The 20,075-nt window shown below is 34.8% G+C and overlaps 3 protein-coding genes across 4 annotated transcripts in view; 1 reads left to right on the forward strand and 2 right to left on the reverse strand.

Annotated features, from left to right (window-relative positions):
- Positions 1-20,075, reverse strand: part of LOC144562170 (uncharacterized) — an 88,066-nt gene that overhangs the window by 31,010 nt on the left and 36,981 nt on the right. The window lies entirely within an intron of this gene.
- LOC144561844 (uncharacterized) lies at positions 1,375-6,044 on the forward strand. The gene is made up of 7 exons (XM_078310944.1): positions 1,375-2,036; positions 3,320-3,358; positions 3,484-3,554; positions 3,734-3,798; positions 4,090-4,179; positions 4,390-4,482; positions 5,026-6,044. Exons 1-7 carry the CDS (start codon positions 1,657-1,659, stop codon positions 5,440-5,442), a joined length of 1,155 nt encoding a protein of 384 aa, XP_078167070.1. The 5' UTR covers positions 1,375-1,656; the 3' UTR covers positions 5,443-6,044.
- LOC144561918 (zinc finger BED domain-containing protein RICESLEEPER 2-like) lies at positions 14,983-16,659 on the reverse strand. Its single transcript, XM_078311024.1, has 4 exons — positions 16,594-16,659; positions 16,088-16,176; positions 15,618-15,985; positions 14,983-15,518 (listed from the first exon to the last, which is right to left on the reverse strand). Exons 1-4 carry the CDS (start codon positions 16,657-16,659, stop codon positions 14,983-14,985), a joined length of 1,059 nt encoding a protein of 352 aa, XP_078167150.1.

A 20,075-nucleotide genomic window follows, 5' to 3' on the forward strand; every position in this document is an offset into this window, starting at 1 on the left:
ATACGTCTATTATATATATATATATAGAGGTTGGCTAAGATCAAAGTGGTAGTTCCTGAGCTTTGGTGCTACCAATTCATTTTTCAATTTTCAAAATTCAAAACGTCGATCCGAACCATTCAAGTTGTTCTCCATATTAAATTGTGCTTGGAGACCAAATTTTACATTTTTGTGAATTTTTTTACTATTTATTAAGCCACTTTGAAAAGAGCTGATCCAACGGTGGCTTCTGATTTTACTGTTTTGTTAAGCCACCGTTAGATCAACAATTTTCAAAGTGGCTTAATAAATAGTAAACAAATTCAGAAAAATGTAAAATTTGGTCTCCAAGCACAATTTAATATGGAGAACAACTTGAACGGTTTGGATTGACGTTTTGAACTTTGAAAATTGAAAAATGAGTTGGTAGCACTAAAGCTCACGAACTACCACTTTGATCTTAGCCAACCTCTCTCTCTATATATATTATTTTTTATTAATTTATATATTACATTTGATCTAATTATTTAAATAACCACAAAAGTCTAATTAATAAGTGAATATATTACAAAAATCTAATTTACTAAATGAAGCTATAATTTATAAGAATACACTCAGATATAATATGAAACAAACTTTGGTGGAGTGGTTAAATGTTTTGCGCAAGAGTGAGCCTTCCCAAGATCGAATCCCGCTACCCGCAGAGAAAAAACTCAATTTCCTCTATGCGGTGTTTGCGCGGTGCACCGGAGTCGCGGCTCACAGCTGCGGGGGCGCGGTTCACGGGTTCGGCTCCGCTCACAGTCGCGGCTCACGGGTACGGGCGCGGTTCACGGGCGCTGATGGCCGTATTCAGACGTGTCAACAGAGTATCGGAGACCGTATCGATACGCCAGCTGGCGTATCAGATGCGTAACGTGGCCGTATCGGTATCCGATACGGGTACGGCGCCTAAACTGAAGTATCAGAGTAACATAGATTACAACCATACGAGAGATCTGCGCGCGTATTCTGAACCTCTATGCAATCAAGGTATAACTCACTGTATGAACGCAACATTATGTAATAGGTCACCAATACTTACCATTGTCCAATAATGAACCGCTACACTAATCACTGCTGTCGCAGCGATACAGAAATGTAGAAACCTTTCTTACCTCCTTTTTCCCGAGTGCGTATCATCTGAGATATCTCATATTTTGCATGACCCACGTGTCCATTGGCTACTCGGGGATGGCGCGGCGACCAGTATTATTTAAACTTTGAGATTCGTGCAGAATGTATTCGAGCAGTTTAGATTTTTCGAAAGGTCACGCAACATGTGAGATATCACAGAGGATGCGAATTCCTTTTTTCCCTCCTCACGCTTGCTCAATATAAACAAAACCTCTCAATAATTTCCATCCGCATTCGGCATTTCTCTAGTATTCGAATATTCAGTGTCGTTGCTGGTACATTCTTCGTGTGTCAGGTCATAGTCCCTGCCTCCCTGGTTGTTTTGATATTCGCTACGCGAACGGATATTACCTGAATATTAATAGAAGAACCCGGAAACTATTAATTTCGCGTCGTCTTTGATCCTCTCCTCCGACCACCTCCTCAGAACTCAGAAGAGAGGCATCTCATTTGGTCTTGAAGAAAGGGAGAGCGAGCGCGAGTGCCCGAACGAGAGAGAAAATGGACCGCATAGACCCGCCAACATCAGGAGCGAGCGGTCGCATAATCCCACTGATGGCTAACATGCGCCGCTCCGTTCCCTCCCGCGCGGCTATCGTGCGCCTCTTCGTCTTCCTTCAGTCGATATTGCTCTGGTTCTTCCTCGTCCTCCGTCGTACCTCGAGACTCTCGAACTCCTCCACGCCATTGCCGGCAGTTGGAGCACGGAGGCGGCTCAAGGCCGCAGAAGAGGAGGATTCCAGGCGGCGAAGAGAGCTGGCGGAGGCGGTGGATATGGTTGGCCCTGCTCCCTGGTACAGGTCCGGGACCTTTGATTTTGTGGGGCCCAGGAAGAGCTCCCTCTTTTGTCGGTACTGGGTCCCTCTCTCTGGTGAGATGAGGTGAGTTTTAATTTATTTCTTAAGTATATGCTGTAATTTATTTTCAGGGAATTTGTGATTTTCTGTATTGCTTGCAATTGCTTCACTGTCCCTTCTCGTTTTCACTGAAATTGTGAAATTCTCTCTACTTCAAAACTTCATTGGTGGGATTATGTTTACAATTTGTTAATACCTATATTATCTGAAATTACAGGCACATGTACTAAGTTACAATTGTTTCACATAGAAAAAACCTGTCATAAATGGATACAGTTGATCTTAAGAAGGATTGTTTATTTTCTCTAGTAAATGGAACTGTGGTACTTAATATTAGTTCATAGTCTAAAATTTGTGCAACTTAAATTAATTTAGATTATTCTGAATGATTAATTGAATTTAGCCAAGTCTGATATCGAGACTCATGTCAGTGGGAAGTGGGATCACATGTAATTAACCTCTATATAAAAGTGTGCATCACAGTGAAATTGTTCTTGGATAAGATTATGAATGCCCATAGATACAGTTTCTAAATTTACAATATTTTTTATGTGCTTGATCATCCACTTAGAACAATCAGTGGTTCTAGTTTGTTGTTTAGAATATGGTACTTTAGTAATGGGTATTATTATGGGGTCGATAACAATGATTGTGTTGCTCAGGTTTTTATTACTGTTGGTAGTTAATAAACCTTCAAGTTATGTATTTCTTTGCTCATTTGGTCTACCCTTTCACAATAATTCTGAAGCCCAAGAAAAAAGAGAAAACAATTCTTGATTTCATCTTGGGTCCATCATGCTAGTGGTCATAATCCATATTATGGTCCTAAATGGAAGTCAGTAATTGAACAAGGATCATATGTGTGGAAAGCATTTAATAATAACGCCCGCATAGGTCTGCAGTCACTTGGTGAGATTCTTTAATTATTAGTGCCAAAACATAACTGTCTCCATGACTATGTACTGGCAAAAATCAGAGGTAATATCTGTGGAGGTAAATCTAAATCTATGTTCTGCATTTGAAAACACCAAAATTTATTTTGTATTTTTCACATGGCTATATGTTGTGGACATTAATATAATCAAAAGTATTTGTAATACGAGACATAATTTTTATATCTAGTTGGCCAATTTGCTCTGACATAATGGCAACTCCCCTTGATATTTGCATCCTTTTTGGGGGTTAATTTTATCTATACTTTGTAATAGTATGGTTTTGTGTTACCACAGTTGTATTTTGTGCCTTTTTATGCTTGACAGCACTGTGATGCAGAGCTAACTGCTTGTTTGTTTTCCCAAATGTTGCAGGGGCATATTGATCCTTATTCATGGATTGAACGAGCACAGGTAATTTATATGACTTACTGAGGTTATGCGGATTTGTTGTAAAGGATAATGCAGTGGCAATTTGTGTTGAGTCAATTATAAACAACAATTGGCATCTAATGAAGAAGTTGGTTTTAAAATTTTAGTGGAAGATATGCACATTTTGCAGAGCAGCTAACTTCATGTTACTTTGGTGTTTATGCGATGGATTGGATAGGTGAGTTACCTGTTCAAGCTATTCCCTGTTCTTCCCAGCATCAATATATTCTCTTGTTGTTCCAAAGTTTCTTCTTTTGGGAAATGGGGAAAGTGCAGTTTCATTGCAGGACTATGTACTTTTAAATTTTTATTATTTTGTTGTTTTAGAGTATCACAAAATCTACCATTACTTGGCAGGTCATGGTGGAAGTGACGGATTGCATGGTTATGTTCCTTCACTAAACTATGTTGTTGAGGATACGGTAAATTTTACTGTGTTCATTAATATAAGTCTACTGTATTCTTTTGAATTTTCCAGAAAAGACTCCTTGCTAGATAAATGAATAACCACTTATCTTGTTATAGATAAATAAACACATACAGTTGTTTCTTTGGATGGCATCTTGATCATTTCCTTTAGAATTAAGTGGCAATAATGTTTTATTTGCTGTTTCAAATTTAGTGTAACTTAGATTAATCTAAGACAGGTAATTATTTTTCCTACTGTTATTGTTGTGTACAGAAATTTAACTTTATTTGATTTTTACAACCAGGGAGCATTTCTAGAAAGAGTGTCATCTGAAAATCCTGGTATGCCTTGTTTTCTTTTCGGCCATTCGACTGGCGGAGCTGTGGTTTTGAAGGTGCCTTCTTTCAATATCTTATTTTATACCATTATGTTTTATTTGGCATATTTTCTTCCCCAACTCTTAAAAACATCATTTTTCAAAAAAAAAGAAAAGAAGAAACTCTTAGAAACAAACATCAAGATTTTGAAAATGTTTTTGCATGTGAAATTTTCCACTTTCTGATAATGTTACATGTTTTCTAATATGTACATGTAATATTTTCAGGCATCTTTGTATCCCCATATCCGTTCAATGGTGGAAGGGATTATATTGACATCGCCAGCTTTGCGTGTGAAACCAGCTCATCCAATTGTTGGGGTATTAACTTCTCCAATTTCTATCAACAGTCTTTCGGTTCTATTGTCAAGCTACATTGTTCAATGTCCAATAGGTGCAACTCAAATTGCCAAAAAGTAGCTCTTGTTTGGTGTGGCAGTTTTGAGTACGAACTAGCATGCACCTACTGGTGCTTCCAACCAACTTTTAGTTTTTATTTTTTATTTTTAAATTCCTCCTTGTTTAGTGCTTGGTTATGCAAAATCAAGGACAAAGTTGATCCTAGTTTAGTCAGGAAATTGAGATTAACTGTTTATTTAGGTTAACTATGGTAAACTAGAGCTGTGCTATTTGGAGTTAAATGCAGTCAAGAAAGGAAAAGGTTGAGGACAACTGAAATTTGATTTGATCGATGTTAACTGAAACTAATGTGGGCTAGATTTAAGACACTTGAGCTTTCCTCAAAATCTTAAATTTGTGAAACTATTTAAGACTGTGCTGAGCAAATTAGATATATTTCATCCTACTTTCTACCAGTAAATTTTGGTTCACTTGATCTCAAGTTCTCAACAAACTCTTTTTCAGGCAATGGCACCTATAGTTTCACTAGTAGCCCCTAGATACCAATTCAAAGGTGCTAATAAGCGAGGCATCCCTGTTTCACGGGACCCAGCTGCCATGCTGGCAAAATACTCTGACCCGTTAGTCTACACTGGTCCAATCCGCGTCCGAACTGGGCATGAGATCCTACGCATCACCTCCTTCCTCATGCAGAAGCTCAGATCAGTCACTATCCCTTTTCTAGTGCTCCATGGGTCTGCGGATCGGGTCACTGACCCATTAGCTTCGCAGGATCTCTATAATGAAGCCGCCTCAGTGCACAAGGATATTAGACTCTATGATGGGTTCTTGCATGATCTATTGTTTGAGCCTGAAAGGGATGATATTGGTGCTGACATCATTGCATGGATGGAGAGGATACTTGGAAAATTTGAAAGGTGATATATGAGAAGAAAACAAAATTTTAAATTAATAAATGGTGGGACTTTTTGTTGTTACAGGGAGGTGTTAAAAAATGTGGAGAAAATTTACAGGTTCCCCAGCAAAAGAATAGGAAAAAGAATATATATAAATCATGTATACCATTGCCAATGCAAAACACAAGTATAGCTAACAAAATTTGAAAAGAACAATCTATTTATATGATGCCCAATAGCCTCTCTGCTCACTTCTTCCTCTATTGGGATGGTTGGGTGTTCTTTCTAGAAACTAGGAGAGCAGGGCATGAGCATCATTGGCCATGATTATAGGTTTGCAAGAGATTGTTGCCATTTTTGTAGAAGCGATGCATGATTTTGTTTGAGGTTCTACTGGGGGTGCTTGTGAAAATTCCACTTTTGTATTGATCCCTTGTTGGTCATTTTGGCATGTAGGGATCTTATCTAATCTTATGTAAGAATGTATGTATAAACTTAGTTCCTGTTTCTTGTATATGTATACATATTATATATTATATAGTTGGTATAGAACATGACTTCCAAAATCCAAATGAACTGTTTTTTGTAGATATATATTATTTTGTAGCCCGTACATTAGATGAATTGTATATCTCGTTTCTTTGAGACTGGTGGTACATGTATCTAACAGCATTGTTCACAAATAATGTCAATGGCTCAAGGCTTGAGCATTAATCCATCCATTATAGAAAGAGTGAATCTCGCCTTTAATCTAGGTTCTTACACTTTAGAAAAGCCACCCTTTAATATCTTTACAGGCTAACACTAACCGGGCTCTTGAGTAAGGCTTTCTGTGGGCCTTGCCATTCCAACTTACAAGGATTAAATAGTACATCTAGCAATATTTTGTAGATTCAAGAGGCAAGCAATTATAAACATTTAGCATTGCTTACAGATCCATACTAAAAAGAATTGCTTCTTATTGCTTGAATTGGTTATCTGGACATGGGATGTGGATTCAATATTGAGAATTTTTTATTCATAGAAATTAATAAAAAAAATAGATAGAGAAATAAAAAGAGTATGTATGTTCTTACACTTGTAGAAAGATCGGATTTATTGTTTTCGATCCAAATTTTAGATCGGGATCAATGCCTCCAATCCAAACAAATTTGATTTTTTATTTTTATTTCCTTGTTGGCCAGATTCATTGTGCAGGACAAAATAATCATTTTGTTGGTGTACAAAACAAAATAGTAATTGATCCAATCAAAATAATTATTGTTCCAATTACATAATAAAATAATAAGTTGCGGAATATTTGATACAAAGTCTTTGCCCTTGCTCCAATTAATTAATCAATCAAGAATTCAAGATAGTCAACGGAAAAAATTGATCAGTGGGGCCAGTGAAGAAAGCATTTTATTCTTTCTATTACTTCTATTAATCTGTCCCAGGTCAGACTGTCATAGAAGATCCTCTTTAGCTGGAGAAAAAATTCTTTTGTTTGGATCGGAGACGGTGATACCAATCCAAAATTTTGAATCGGAAACAATGAGTCGGATCTTTTTATGAGTGTAACAACACATGTATTCTTTCTATTTCTTTATCTTTTTTAAATCCAATTATCCAACGATTCACAGCACATCCAATACATGGAGCTGAACTTGAGAGCATTCTCATTTTTACGCTTTCCTCTTTTCTTAATGCGTTGATGTTCTTAATTTTGTTCGGTGGGAACAAAAGGAATCCCAAAATAAAGTACCCACCTCATTTTGCATTGCTAGTTGCTATGGGCCCATTCGGCAAGAGTGGAATAGAAGAATAGAGTGGGAAAAAAAAAATTATTTCCGTCGAACAAGAGAAGAAGTGAGTGGAATTGAGGAATTGAGAATAGGAAGCATCTAATTGTCCACCATTTGTCCACAGCTTTGACTTGCGCGAATACTATAAAATTACTTCTACATGCTGTATAATTATACAATATATTACATAAAATATATCAGTTAATCACAAAACATCCGGCAACTATTTGAAGTGGTTCCATGATAGTTAGAAAAAGATTGCAACGAGAAAAGAAATGTACTTTCAAACTATACTTTCGGAACTTGCAGTTATAGGAAGTTATTGGCAGTTAGAGTTAGTTATTAGCGTCTGGAGTGGGTTGAATCGTGTATACTGTAAAATTGAATCTTGTATACAGTAAAATTTTTGATTGAATCTTGTATACTGTAAAATTGAATCTTGTATACAGTAAAATTTTCAATTGAATCTTGTATACTGTAAAATTGAATCTTGTATACTGTAAAATTTTCAAATAATACTGTAAATTTTCAATTGAATGTTGTATACTGTAAAATTTCTAAATCTAAACCATAAAATAATATCATTTATATTGTAAGATAAAATGTAAAAAATGCTACATTTCAACTTAAACTATAACCTGCAAAGAATCATGTATACTGTAAAATTTCAAAATATAAACCATAAACTAATACCATGTATACTGTAAAATTTCTAAATCTATACATACATCCATCATCTGTTCAACAAAAATCTGTTCACCACACACAAAATCTGTTCACCACAAACAAATCTGTTCACCAAACACAAAATCTGTTCACCACAATGTTTGACTCTGCTGATTCTTCAATTCCTACATCTCCCACAATATCGGGTTCGGCATTTAAATCTATTTCTACAATCCTAATTTCTGCAACACTATTCACGCTAGAATTTTCACTTGCCTAATCTTCATTCAAATCAAAAGTCATTGGGGCAAAACTGTAAAAATCAATACTAAAGAATGTTAGACACAAAAAAAATATAATGATGTACATCAAAATGTATTCATAGCACTGTATTTGTATATCTTATATACTGTAAATTACTTAATATGAAATCTAACATACACATATCATAACAAATAATACAAAGTGCATATGAAAACATTACTTATATACTGTAAAATTTGTTACCTATACCGTAAACCAAACCCATTTATAACATAAAATGATATACATAACATTTAAAAAATAACAACATATATCATGTAAAACTGACTTGCGCCAATACTGTAAAATTCCTAATTCAAAGCTGTAACTTATGTAAAACAATCTAATAACAATTTTCAAACATAAATAAAAAGTGTCATTTCACTTGCACTAATCCTGTAAAATTCATCATTCAATGCTGTAACTTAAATAACAAATCTTATAAAAAAAGTCATCCAATTTTCAAACATCCAGAAACTTTCATAACATATTGCAAAATGCATAATTTCGCAAAATTAACAGTACAATATGAAAACATTTCAATATGCACCAGTACTGTAAAATTCATCATTCAATGCTGTAACTTAAATAACAAATCCTACAAAAAACGTACTTCACATTTTCAAACATCCAGAAACTTTCATAAGAGTTCGATATCCTGTAAAATGAGACATATATATTGTAAATCATATATATATGTACTGTAAAGAACAGAGAATACAAAATCATACAAAATTACAACATACGATAATATTCAGATACAAATTCAGTCAAAATGATAAATCTGTTACTGCATACAATGAAAAAAACAAATTCAACAAAAAAACTTACTAGATTTGAATATCGCCGTCTTCTATCCGATCGAAACACACTCTTCCGTTGCGATCATGTTTAAACAACTAGATCGAGTCAGTAATCTAAAAAAAAATCGTCATTACGAACAAAAAATGAATGACAGAAGCAAAATATTGTAAAATCACAAGATGCATATTGTAGAACTACAAAGTGAATACTGTAAAATAACCTTATTATGCTCCAGATCGCCTCGCTCTTATCTCTCTTCTCCAGATCGCCTCACTCTCATCTCTCTCCACCAGATCGCTCCTCCAGATTGCCTCTCTTAGATCGTCGTACGCTCGTACTCTCGTACTCCATCGCCTCTCTTAGAGAAGAAAGCGCCGATGAGTAGTCGTACGCTCATACTCCGTCGCTGCCGCCCGTTTGGCGTTGCTGGTCGTCAGGACAGTACTGTTCGAAGCATGGTGGAGCGCTGCGGCCAGTGATCCGCTGCCTCCGGCGACGTCGAGGGCGAGGTTGATTGGAGTAGCACGAGATACTTGAGCAAGGAGGAGAAGTTGAGTAATGGAGAGATCGAGAGTAGATCTGACAGAGAAAAGGTTGGGATATTGGAGAGGAGAACAGAGAAATCGAATTCAATAAATGAAAAGAACAGAGAAGAAAATTTTGTAAACCTACGAAATTTTGGAGAATTTTTGGGATATTGTTTTGTACAGGAAAGAAATCGCCTTCTGCTCTCTTTTTCATTTTCACCCGATCGAGAAATCAAATTAGAAAAATGAAAATAATGGAGGAGAGCAAGAACAGGAAATTTATATAAGATAGTTACGAAAAAACAGTTTGGTGGGAACCGGAGTCGTTAAAAGGTAATAGATAAGATGTTGTGGACAAATGGTGGACAAGACTCAGTGGACAAAAATCTTTTCTCTTGAGAATAATGGAATTGGATTTGAACTTTTGCAGTTAAGTCCCTATTTTTTGCATTTTGGTCCCTCCTCTATTCCTCTATGAGCTAATTTTCTATTCTAAAAATTTCATGACTTGATCGTGACTTGATCGCCCCATTTCCAAAATAAATAAACACAAAGGTGCAAGTAGGGGTGGCAAAAAAGTTCCTACCTCGTGGCTTGATCATGACTTGTATCTGATTCACTCGGTAATAGCTCGTTTATTTTGGACCAAGCTGTTAACGAGCTAGCTCACTACTAGCTCGGTCCAGAATTAATAAGTTCAAGCTGGGGCCTAATTTGCTCGCCAGCTCACGAGCTAGCTCAGCTAGGTATCAATTTGTGAATTTGTATTAATTTGTGTGCATTTTATATTGTCTAGCTCAGTTCAGCTCGGTTCAGTTCGATCTAAAAAGTTTGTATAATTTTTCTCAGCGAGCCAGCTCATTAGCTCGAGCTGCCTTGTCATGATTTTAAGCTAAAGTTTTATCTCGGATGCCCTAAGTCCAGCTCACTCGGCTGTAGCTCGATTCAAAATTAACAAATTGAGCTAGAATCTAGCTCGGACCGAACTAATTCATTGCCACTCCTAAGTACAAGTGTAGAGATAGAGCGCACCTATGTTTGACCATTGACCAAATCTACATCGAAGAGAAATGATTGAAGACGTGCCTAATATTTATCATGAACTTATTTTCTAAATATCATGACTACATTTTTCTTCGCATCTAATATTAAGATTTTTATTATTATATCAAGTGACACTAGATAATCCGTATATTACACAAATAAACTCATATTTTTATTTTTAAAATTCAAATAGTAGATTTGATTATCTTAATATGATTGTCAATTGAAAATTGAAGATATACTTGATCAAATTTTAGATTTGTTTGTTTTTAGATTTCTTTTTACTATATTTTAAATATGTAGAAAATCACCATTTTTTTATAGTCCAGAATCTTCATATTATGTAATTTTTTACATATATAATAAAATAGTACTAAGAAAATCTAAAATAATTTAAAATTTGATCTCTAAGTACATTCTCATATAAGATCATAGATAATTCACTTATATTAATTCTTTATTTATAATTAACTTTATAAAGAAGCAAGTATTTGACAAGTTTAAGACTTTTTAGTCTCTTAAAGAGCTCTAAGGAATCTTTAGGAGGGTGTGCCGAATACTATCCAAGTACTTAAGATGCAATTTATACAAATGGGCAACCCAAATTAATTCTAATCGAATCAAACTCAATTTAGTGTCTGAAGAAACTATAACGTGTATGCTTTGAAATCCGTGCCATGTTAAAAGAACGAACCGGATTTACTTATTGCACCTAAGGTACATTTCCAGCATTCATATCTAAGTATTTATTTATAACTTTTTACAATACTACTCGTAAGCACTTAAACCTCTATCTACAAGCATTTAAATTCTAAATTTGAATAGTTTTAACTCCTAACTACTTTTGTCTTCAAGCAAAAAAAAAATTCTTTCACCCACTTTTTTTTTCAAGTCGTTATATTTTTTTTTTAAATTAAAGCCAATAAGCACTTTAAATTCTCAAGCTTTTAAACCTGGCATTGAAACTATTTAAAAATTTGACTCAAACTACTTTTAATGATTGCATACTGATGAGCCAAAATGTGACTACTATTTTTATTATAAATTAATATACCTTTTAAACTCTAATTTCAACTTATGATCGGGATTACAAGCGCATAATTCTACCGCGTAGTATAATTGCAGTGTCAATCCACATGGATAGTGTATTAAATTATAAATAATTTTCACTAGTCTAGGTGCTTAGATAATAAAATTTTGAGGTGGCGGTCATAAATACAATCAAGAAATTATAACTTGGTTAGATTAAACAATAAGTAGAGAGTCTAGATTTACTATCCTTCTAATTATGCAAATATAAGTTTCGACGTATCTCTATGTCGCATGTGGCACTATCACTATCACTATCGCATACGGCATAGATTGCCCCACAGCTACCCCGCATGCGGCACTGTCACTACCTACAAGGCATGCTAGGTGTTTATTTATGTGATTTGAAAGGTTTTTCGATCTTTCGATCGGCTTTAGGCTGCCAAGACTAAAGTATTTTATGTACGCAATTGATATTCTTTCCCTATACTTACTCGTAGTTGAAATATCTCAAAAAACCTACTTAAACTAAGTATCTCTTAATATAATATAAATTGCAATCTACGTGATCCTACCAAGGGAGTCTACTGGATTCGAACCCTAGTCTTTGAACCGCTGCTAAGTCTCGTTAGCCGAGGTGTTAGTACTTATAGTGCTATCCTTCTCACACAAGGACGTAATGACTACGCAATCATTGGTATGTGGAGATCATTAGCATATAGTAGACAAAACTATGTATGCTAGGATTTAATAAAACACAATTCAAAGAGTAAAAGAAAACTCAAATCATAACATAAACAAAACATAAACATAAACATAAACATAAACATAAACATAAACATAAACATAAACATAAACATAAACATATATTAAAACATAATCTAGAATTCAAGTACAACCCTACCTAGAGATGAGAAATTTAGCTACTCAAAGCCATGACAATTGAAAAGGAAATAAATAAAGAGAACATAAATTACAACCCTCTTGAAGATGAAAGAACTTTTGCCTCCTTAGATGACGCCTTCTTGCTCGGCTTTTAATGGCTACAACTCTCTCCCTAAGTATTCTCTGACCTAGCTTAACAATGAGAATTGCTAGCTATAATTCTGGACTTAAATACACATAAAACACACACTAAATCCTAGGGGTGCTAATGAACGGGCCCCCTGTTCATACGCGGCCCAATTCAGAATTTAAAGGAACATATCATGTTCATGATCAGCCCAAAATAAATTTTTTCATGCTCATGTTCAGCCCGTTCAGCACTGTTCAAAACTAAGCCCGTTCAATATAAAGCTCGTTTAGTATAAAGCCCGTTTCAACAAACTAGATTGACCAATGAACAACTAAATAGACCTACTTAACATAAAATCTGAACTACTAACGGAACAATACATCATTATAAAATGGGTCTACACAAAGTATACCTTCCTCTCCTTGTTCATATCCGATTTGAACATCAAAGATTAAATATGTGAAACATCAGCCATAAAAATTGCATAAAAACATTTTAATTAAAAATCATAAAACACCACAGTATAAAATAAATAATAATTAATTAAATTGCATAAAAACATCTTAAATTTTAGCACAAAATCAAAGGTGCATAACATCACAGATTAAAAATCTCCATTTTACATTTTAGGCCCTTGAACTAGAGAATTTAGTTTTTATCAAAACAGTCCCATAATTTATAGAAATCACGCTTCAACAAAAAACACCATACATTTAGATCCCAAATCTCGTGCTGATGGTAGAACCTGAAAAGAATCAAATCATAAATGAGCTCCAAAAAACTAACAAATATCTAAGTAATCTATTGGAATATGAAAAGAATAATATAAACCCTATATTCAAATTTTAAACATTATTATCGATAAATTAATGTCACAGTTACCTAAGAGAATGTCAAGTCATCTTCTTTGAATGATGGAATGAACTTGGATATATGTTAAATTCAACTATTAAAGCTAATAAAGAAATCACAGCAAGGCACCTAGCTTAAAGATTTACAATTTTAGCTAATAGACAAGAATGATACAATTAACAAATCTGAAAAGAATAATGGAAATAATATAAAGCAATCTATTAGAAGCTACACCCATTATTACTGTTATCTACCTTAAGGACCTGAAATGTTCCAATTGGTATGAAAGGGAAACCTATAAATTTGTATTCTATAATTTTTTTAATTCTATAGAAGTTATTACTAGTAGCCCCCCCCCTCAAAAGATAAAATTACATCCTTTTATTTGAACCTATCTTAATATATTAATTAATGAAACAAATATGTATTGTGACTAATGACTAATTTCACGCAATATAGATGGACCATAATTTTTACTTTTGTGCCCTTTTCTTATGCAACATCTTGCAAGAGACTCTTAACCTACAAAATATATTTATAATTTAGTTAGAAAAATAATAGAGATGAACACCAAATCGAATTTAACTAAGAGTCAAAGTACATATTTAGTACCGTTAAGAAACTGCATGAATGGGCGAAATTAGTCTAACTTGAAGTTACCATCAATAGACGCAAACCAATCCTTTGAGCAAACTAGAGCCTCAATGGTCTCAGGAGTCATCGAACTCCACAAATTATTTGTCAACCGACCCGCTGTACTAAAGGCCGACTCTGATGCAACGGTTGAGACCGGAACAGCCAAAAAAACCCTTGCCATTTTTACTAAAATTGGAAACAAGTCCGACTTTCTTTTCCACCATTCCAAAACATCAAATTCTTCATCCTCAGACACCATCAACGGCTCTTCAAGATAACTATCCAACTCACATTTCTTTTGTTGCAAATTATTGTTTTGAACTTGAAATTGGGAGAATCTCATCTCAAACTTTCTTTTTTGGAGTATTCCACTTTCCACTTGTGGGGACCAACTACTTGTCGCCCGGTCCGTATTGCATGTCGTCTTCTCATACTCGTCATAGAATTTTTTAAGCGAAGTTTGCACCTCGCTCATTCTTTCATTGTACAAAGCGGTCTTTTCTCCATATGCATATTGGAAGCAAAAATCTACGCAAACCATCTTTCTCCGAGGATCAAAAATACATGCTAGTGTTAGGATCAAATTCGGGGTTTCCCAATATTTGTCAAATTTTTTTTTCATCTCCTTCGATAAGTTTTGCATGATTGTATTGGAACCCATTTCTTCCTCCAACAATGCGGTCCGAACACTACACACCTCTTTCATAAAACTATTTGAAGATGGTCGTCTCACGATTGAGAAAGTCTTCGTAGCATTTAGGAATATCTCCAAAAATCTCGCCATCTCTTCCACTTCCTTCCATTTCTCCAAACTAGGAACAACCATTTTAACGTCATCTCCAAACCAATCCAAAGCCTCTTTGTATTTCAAAGCTTCACGAATCATCTCGTAAGTTGAATTCCACCTAGTTGGACAATCTAGAATCAAACCCCTCAGATGGCAAGTTAAGATATTTTAACTTGTCATTAAACAATTGAAGCTTGGAGCCACTCAAAGCTATATTTCGTATGAGATCTCTAATTAGAATCAAACTCGGTGAAATAATCTTCATACCACATTGTACCATTATATTTAAGATGTGTGCCGCACATCTCATATGCATGTATTTCCCTTTGAAAATGGTTTTCTCCCAAAAGTGCTTCTCTAAAAGTCCAACTGCAACATCATTCACCGCACAATTATCTAAAGTGATCGTAAAGATCTCACCATCCAACTTCCACTCCGTTAAAGTATTCTTTATTAAACCCGCAACATTTACACCCATATGTGGATAAGGAATTTGCTTGAAAGAGATGATCTTCTTTTGAAACTTGAAGTCCTTATCAATGAAATGTGCCGTTAGACACAAATAACCCAAATGCATGCTCGAAGTCCAAATGTCACTTGTAAAAGAGACACGTGAATCCAATCCTTCAAACTCCTTCATTGTTATCTCAATTCCTACCTTAAATACTTACACGCAATCATTTCTCAATGTCTGTCGCCCTACGGGTTTATATTCGGGTCTCAAAGATCTCATAACCGGTTCAAAAAACTAACTTTCAATTACGTTGAATAGTATCTCTACATCTATGAAAAACAAAGTCATCAAATTACGGGACAATATGGGATCAAACTTATAATTGGGCGCACCAAAAAAATCAGTGTCTTTGCTCAATGCAAGCCATCTCTCTCTTTCTACTTCATCAATTTTTTGGCAAACCCCTATATGCCGATGCAAGTGTGTTGTTCCAGAACCAGGACCGGCAGCGAACTCAATAGAGCAGTGATTGCAGAAAGCTTTTGCTCCTACTTGACGAAAATGGAGCCACACTGGTGATGTCTTTCGATGTCGCCTTACTGCGGTCGATCTGCTCTTGGACTCACCAACATCGGAATTTGCTTGGGTCATAGATTGTGACATTATGCTATTGTACAACAAAATAAACATGAATTAGACTAAAAGAATTAGTTTTTGATAAAATGATGGTTACAATTGAAAATTTAATTCAAAAATGTATCAAGGCAACATCTTACCAGTAAATAAGCGATATGTGACAGCTGAGAGAAGGCCAAAAATATCACCAACAAAAGTTTGCCAAAACCAAAAAATGTTGTCCTGTGTACATTAAAACACATTAGTAAGCTTTAATAGAAACTTAGTTTTATTTTTTCGCTTAATAACTGAAGCGATTGGATCAAATTCTAGCACGAACCAACTCATTGGAACATACATCAGACAAACTAATGATTTCACTTTTAAATCTTTTTTTTTTTAGCAAATTAGAACTAATGACCCAATATACAAAATATGAAGAAATAATAAAAAATGAAAAAGGTCAACTTAAACTATACAGTGAATGATTTGATCAATGGCCAATTGTATCGCAAAATGGATACAACGGGTCTTGGATACAAGAATGGTCAATTCTCATTTGCATCAAACCACTCACAAAGCCCAAAAGGAAAAGGGGGACACTCAATCTTTAAACACTAAAAATTATAAATTTAAGTTCAATTGTGATCCCCTACTTACCAATTTTTCACTAAAAAGGGCAAGACTCCATTGAGAAAGGAGACGCCCGATGTGAAGCATTCTCATGACTCAAATGCTAAACAAGATCAAAAGTCACCAAATTATGCATTTAGGTACAAGTATAATAATAAAAATTATAAAAAACAAAAATAATTTTCAAAACAATGGTAGAAGCACATTTAATCCGAAAGAGTCAAACAAAACTTATTTTAAAGGACCGGATTAATGGTTTTATGAACTTAAGAATAAGAATGCTTTACAAAACCAAACTCAAAGAAGGAGTTCGGTAAGAGATGTTCCCCAACATCATAACAAACCTAAGAGTATTTCATCTAGTGTCACACCTAGGTTTTGTAATAGGAATAACAAAATTCATGAGGTAAAAAGAAAATACCAAACCACTTTCAAGCAAGGTTCTACTACTAAAAAACAATCAATTACATTGTGTAATTATTGTTGCAAAATTGGCAACACCTCTTTGGAATATAGATTTAGGAATGCAAACAACAACCAAAATGTTGTTTGGGTTCCTAAAGCTAAACTAGCTTAGGTTCACACTTAATCTCCCCTAAATTATTATAATTGTCAAAAATTAAGGGTGAGATTAAAACAAGGTATATGTTAGTTACTAACTCAACAATAACTAATATATACTTTGTAGGTGTGTTTGATTATAAATAAAAAGGAAAGTGCTTGGATCATTGATAGTGGATGCTCGCATCATATGACCGGTGATAAATTAATTTTTAAATTCTTAGAGCCATATGATGGAGGTACAGTTACCTTTGATAATAATCAAAGAAAAAGTTTTATTATTGGAATAGGCTCAGTTGGTAACCAACACTTGATCATATACAATGTATACCTTGTTGATGGGTTAGACTATAACTTAGTGTTAGTAAGTTATGTGACTCGGGATATTATGCTAAATTTGATATTAATGCTTTTCACATAGTTAGGTCTTTGGATGATGCTTTAATATACTCGGGTAAAAGAAAGAAAAATGTTTATTACTTGTACTTTACTCATTTTGATTCCGGTGAGACGTGCCATATCAAGTGGATCTTGGTTATGGCATTGTAGATTAGGTCATGTCTCGGTTGATACAATTAGGAAATTGGTTAAACTAGACCTTGTACGTGGTTTACCAACACATAAACTAGAACTTGATGGACTATGCGATGCATGTGTTCAAGGTAAACAAACCAAAAGTAGTTTTAAATCCAAAGACATGGTTTCAACAGATCACCCCTACAATTATTACACATGGATTTGTTTAGACCAATAAGTGTACCTAGTTTGGCCAAAAAGAAATATGCATATGTGATTGTAGATGACTATAGTCACTTGGGTTTTGTTCCTACAACACAAGGATGAAGCAATTAGTAGCTTTATTGAATTTTGCAAATGTGTTGAAAATGAAAAGGGATAAAAAATCTTTAGAATTAGAAGTGACCATGGGAGGAAATTTGAAAATGCAAAATTTGATCAACTTTGCTCTAAAAAGGGATATAAACATGAGTATTCGGCTCCTCGTACACCTCAACAAAATGGGGTAGTTGAGAAGAAGAACCGAACCTTAGTTGAGCTTGCCCGAACCATGTTCAATGAATACTCCTTTTATGGTATTTGGGTCTAAATGCTTTGTTCTTGATGAATCCCCCAAAGTAACGAAATTCGATTCTAAATCAATTGAGAGAGTGTTTGTAGGGTATTCAATGTTAAGTAAAACCTATATAATTTATATTGCATCTCAACGGGTTGTTATTGAATCCGTGAATGTTAAATTTGATGAAGGTGCTAATCAAAAGGTCGAGAAAGGTATTGAAATTATAGATACTCAAATGCCAATGTTTGACGTGGATGAAGTTGAGACAAATACCGACATGATTGAAGATCAACCCGAGCAAGCTCAACTCAACACGGATCCAACAAGTGTTGAGACGGATCCAATAGTTATTGATGAAACAAATATTGAGATGAACTATGCAAACCAAAGAGATTCAACCTCCACGAATCGAGTACCAAATTTTCGAAGACCTAAGGGAAGTATCTTCTCATCATTTTTCAAGTGTTATTGGGGATCCAAAGGAAAGGGTTAGGACTATATCTGAATTAAATCAAATGATTGGTCATTGTGCATTTGTATCCAATATTGAACATAAAAACTTTAAGGATGCAAATGTAGATCCTAATTAGATTTGTGCCATGCAAAAAGAACTTGCTCAATTTGAAAGGAACAAAATTTGAGAACTTGTACCTAAATCAAATGATATAATGATTATTAGAACCAAATGGGTCTTTAGAAATAAAAATGATGAAGATGGAAATGTCATTCGGAACAAAGCTAGGTTGGTAGCTCAAGGGTACAAACAACAAGAGGGTATTGATTTTGAAGAAACCTTTGCACCCGTGGCTCATCTAGAATCCATTAGAATGCTTTTAGCATATGCCTCAAACAAAAATTTCAAATTATTTTAAATGGATGTTAAAAGTGCATTCTTGAATGGATTCATAGATGAGGAGGTATATGTTAACCAACCTCAAGGTTTTGTTGACCCAACATTTCCTAACCATGTTTATAGACTTACCAAAGCACTCTATGGACTCAAACAAGCCCCTAGGGCATGGTACGGTAGACTAAGTTCCTTTCTAATTGATAATGAATTCATAAGAGGTGAAAATGATACAATCCTTTTCACCAAGAAAAGAGATGGATCACTCTTAGTGGTGCAAATTTATGTATATGACATAATTTTTGGTTCACCTAATGCGGCACTTGCCGAGGAATTTTCTTCTCTTATGAGTAGCGAATTTGAGATGAGCATGATGGGTGAATTGAATTTCTTCTTGGGACTCCAAATCAAGCAACTCGTGGATGACACTTTTGTGAGCCAAACCAAGTATGCAAAGGAGTTGATTAAGAAATTTGGAATGACCGGGAGCAATACGAGCAAGACGCCTATGGCAACCAATGCAAATCTTGACTCGGATCTGAATGACACATCGGCCGACATCACTCAATACCGAGCTATGATAGGTATCCTACTCTATTTAACTGCTAGTAGACCCGATATAATGTTTGCGGTATGTCTATGTGCTAGGTATCAAGCAAATCCCAAAGAATTGCACTTGAAAGCCGTTAAAAGAATTCTTAAATATGTCAAGGATAGTTTAAATTTGGGATTATGGTATGACAAACAATCAGATTTAGACTTGAAAGGATATGCCGATGTCGATTTTACCGGAGACCACAATAAATCCCAAAATAATCAAACTCGAATCTCTAGACTGTTATTTGTGCTTTGAGATTCGTGTAAAATATGTTTGAACTTGTATTGTAATACTATCACTAGTTAAACGAGTTGTGAGCCAACTCAAGTTGATAACAAGCTGAGTTTGAACTTGTGTTGTAATACTATCACTGGTTAAACGAGTTGTGAGCCAACTCGAGTTGATAACGAGCTGAGTTCAAGTTGGCT

This window comes from Carex rostrata, chromosome 11 (assembly GCF_964058835.1).
Source record: "Carex rostrata chromosome 11, lpCarRost1.2, whole genome shotgun sequence".
NCBI lineage: Eukaryota > Viridiplantae > Streptophyta > Magnoliopsida > Poales > Cyperaceae > Carex > Carex rostrata.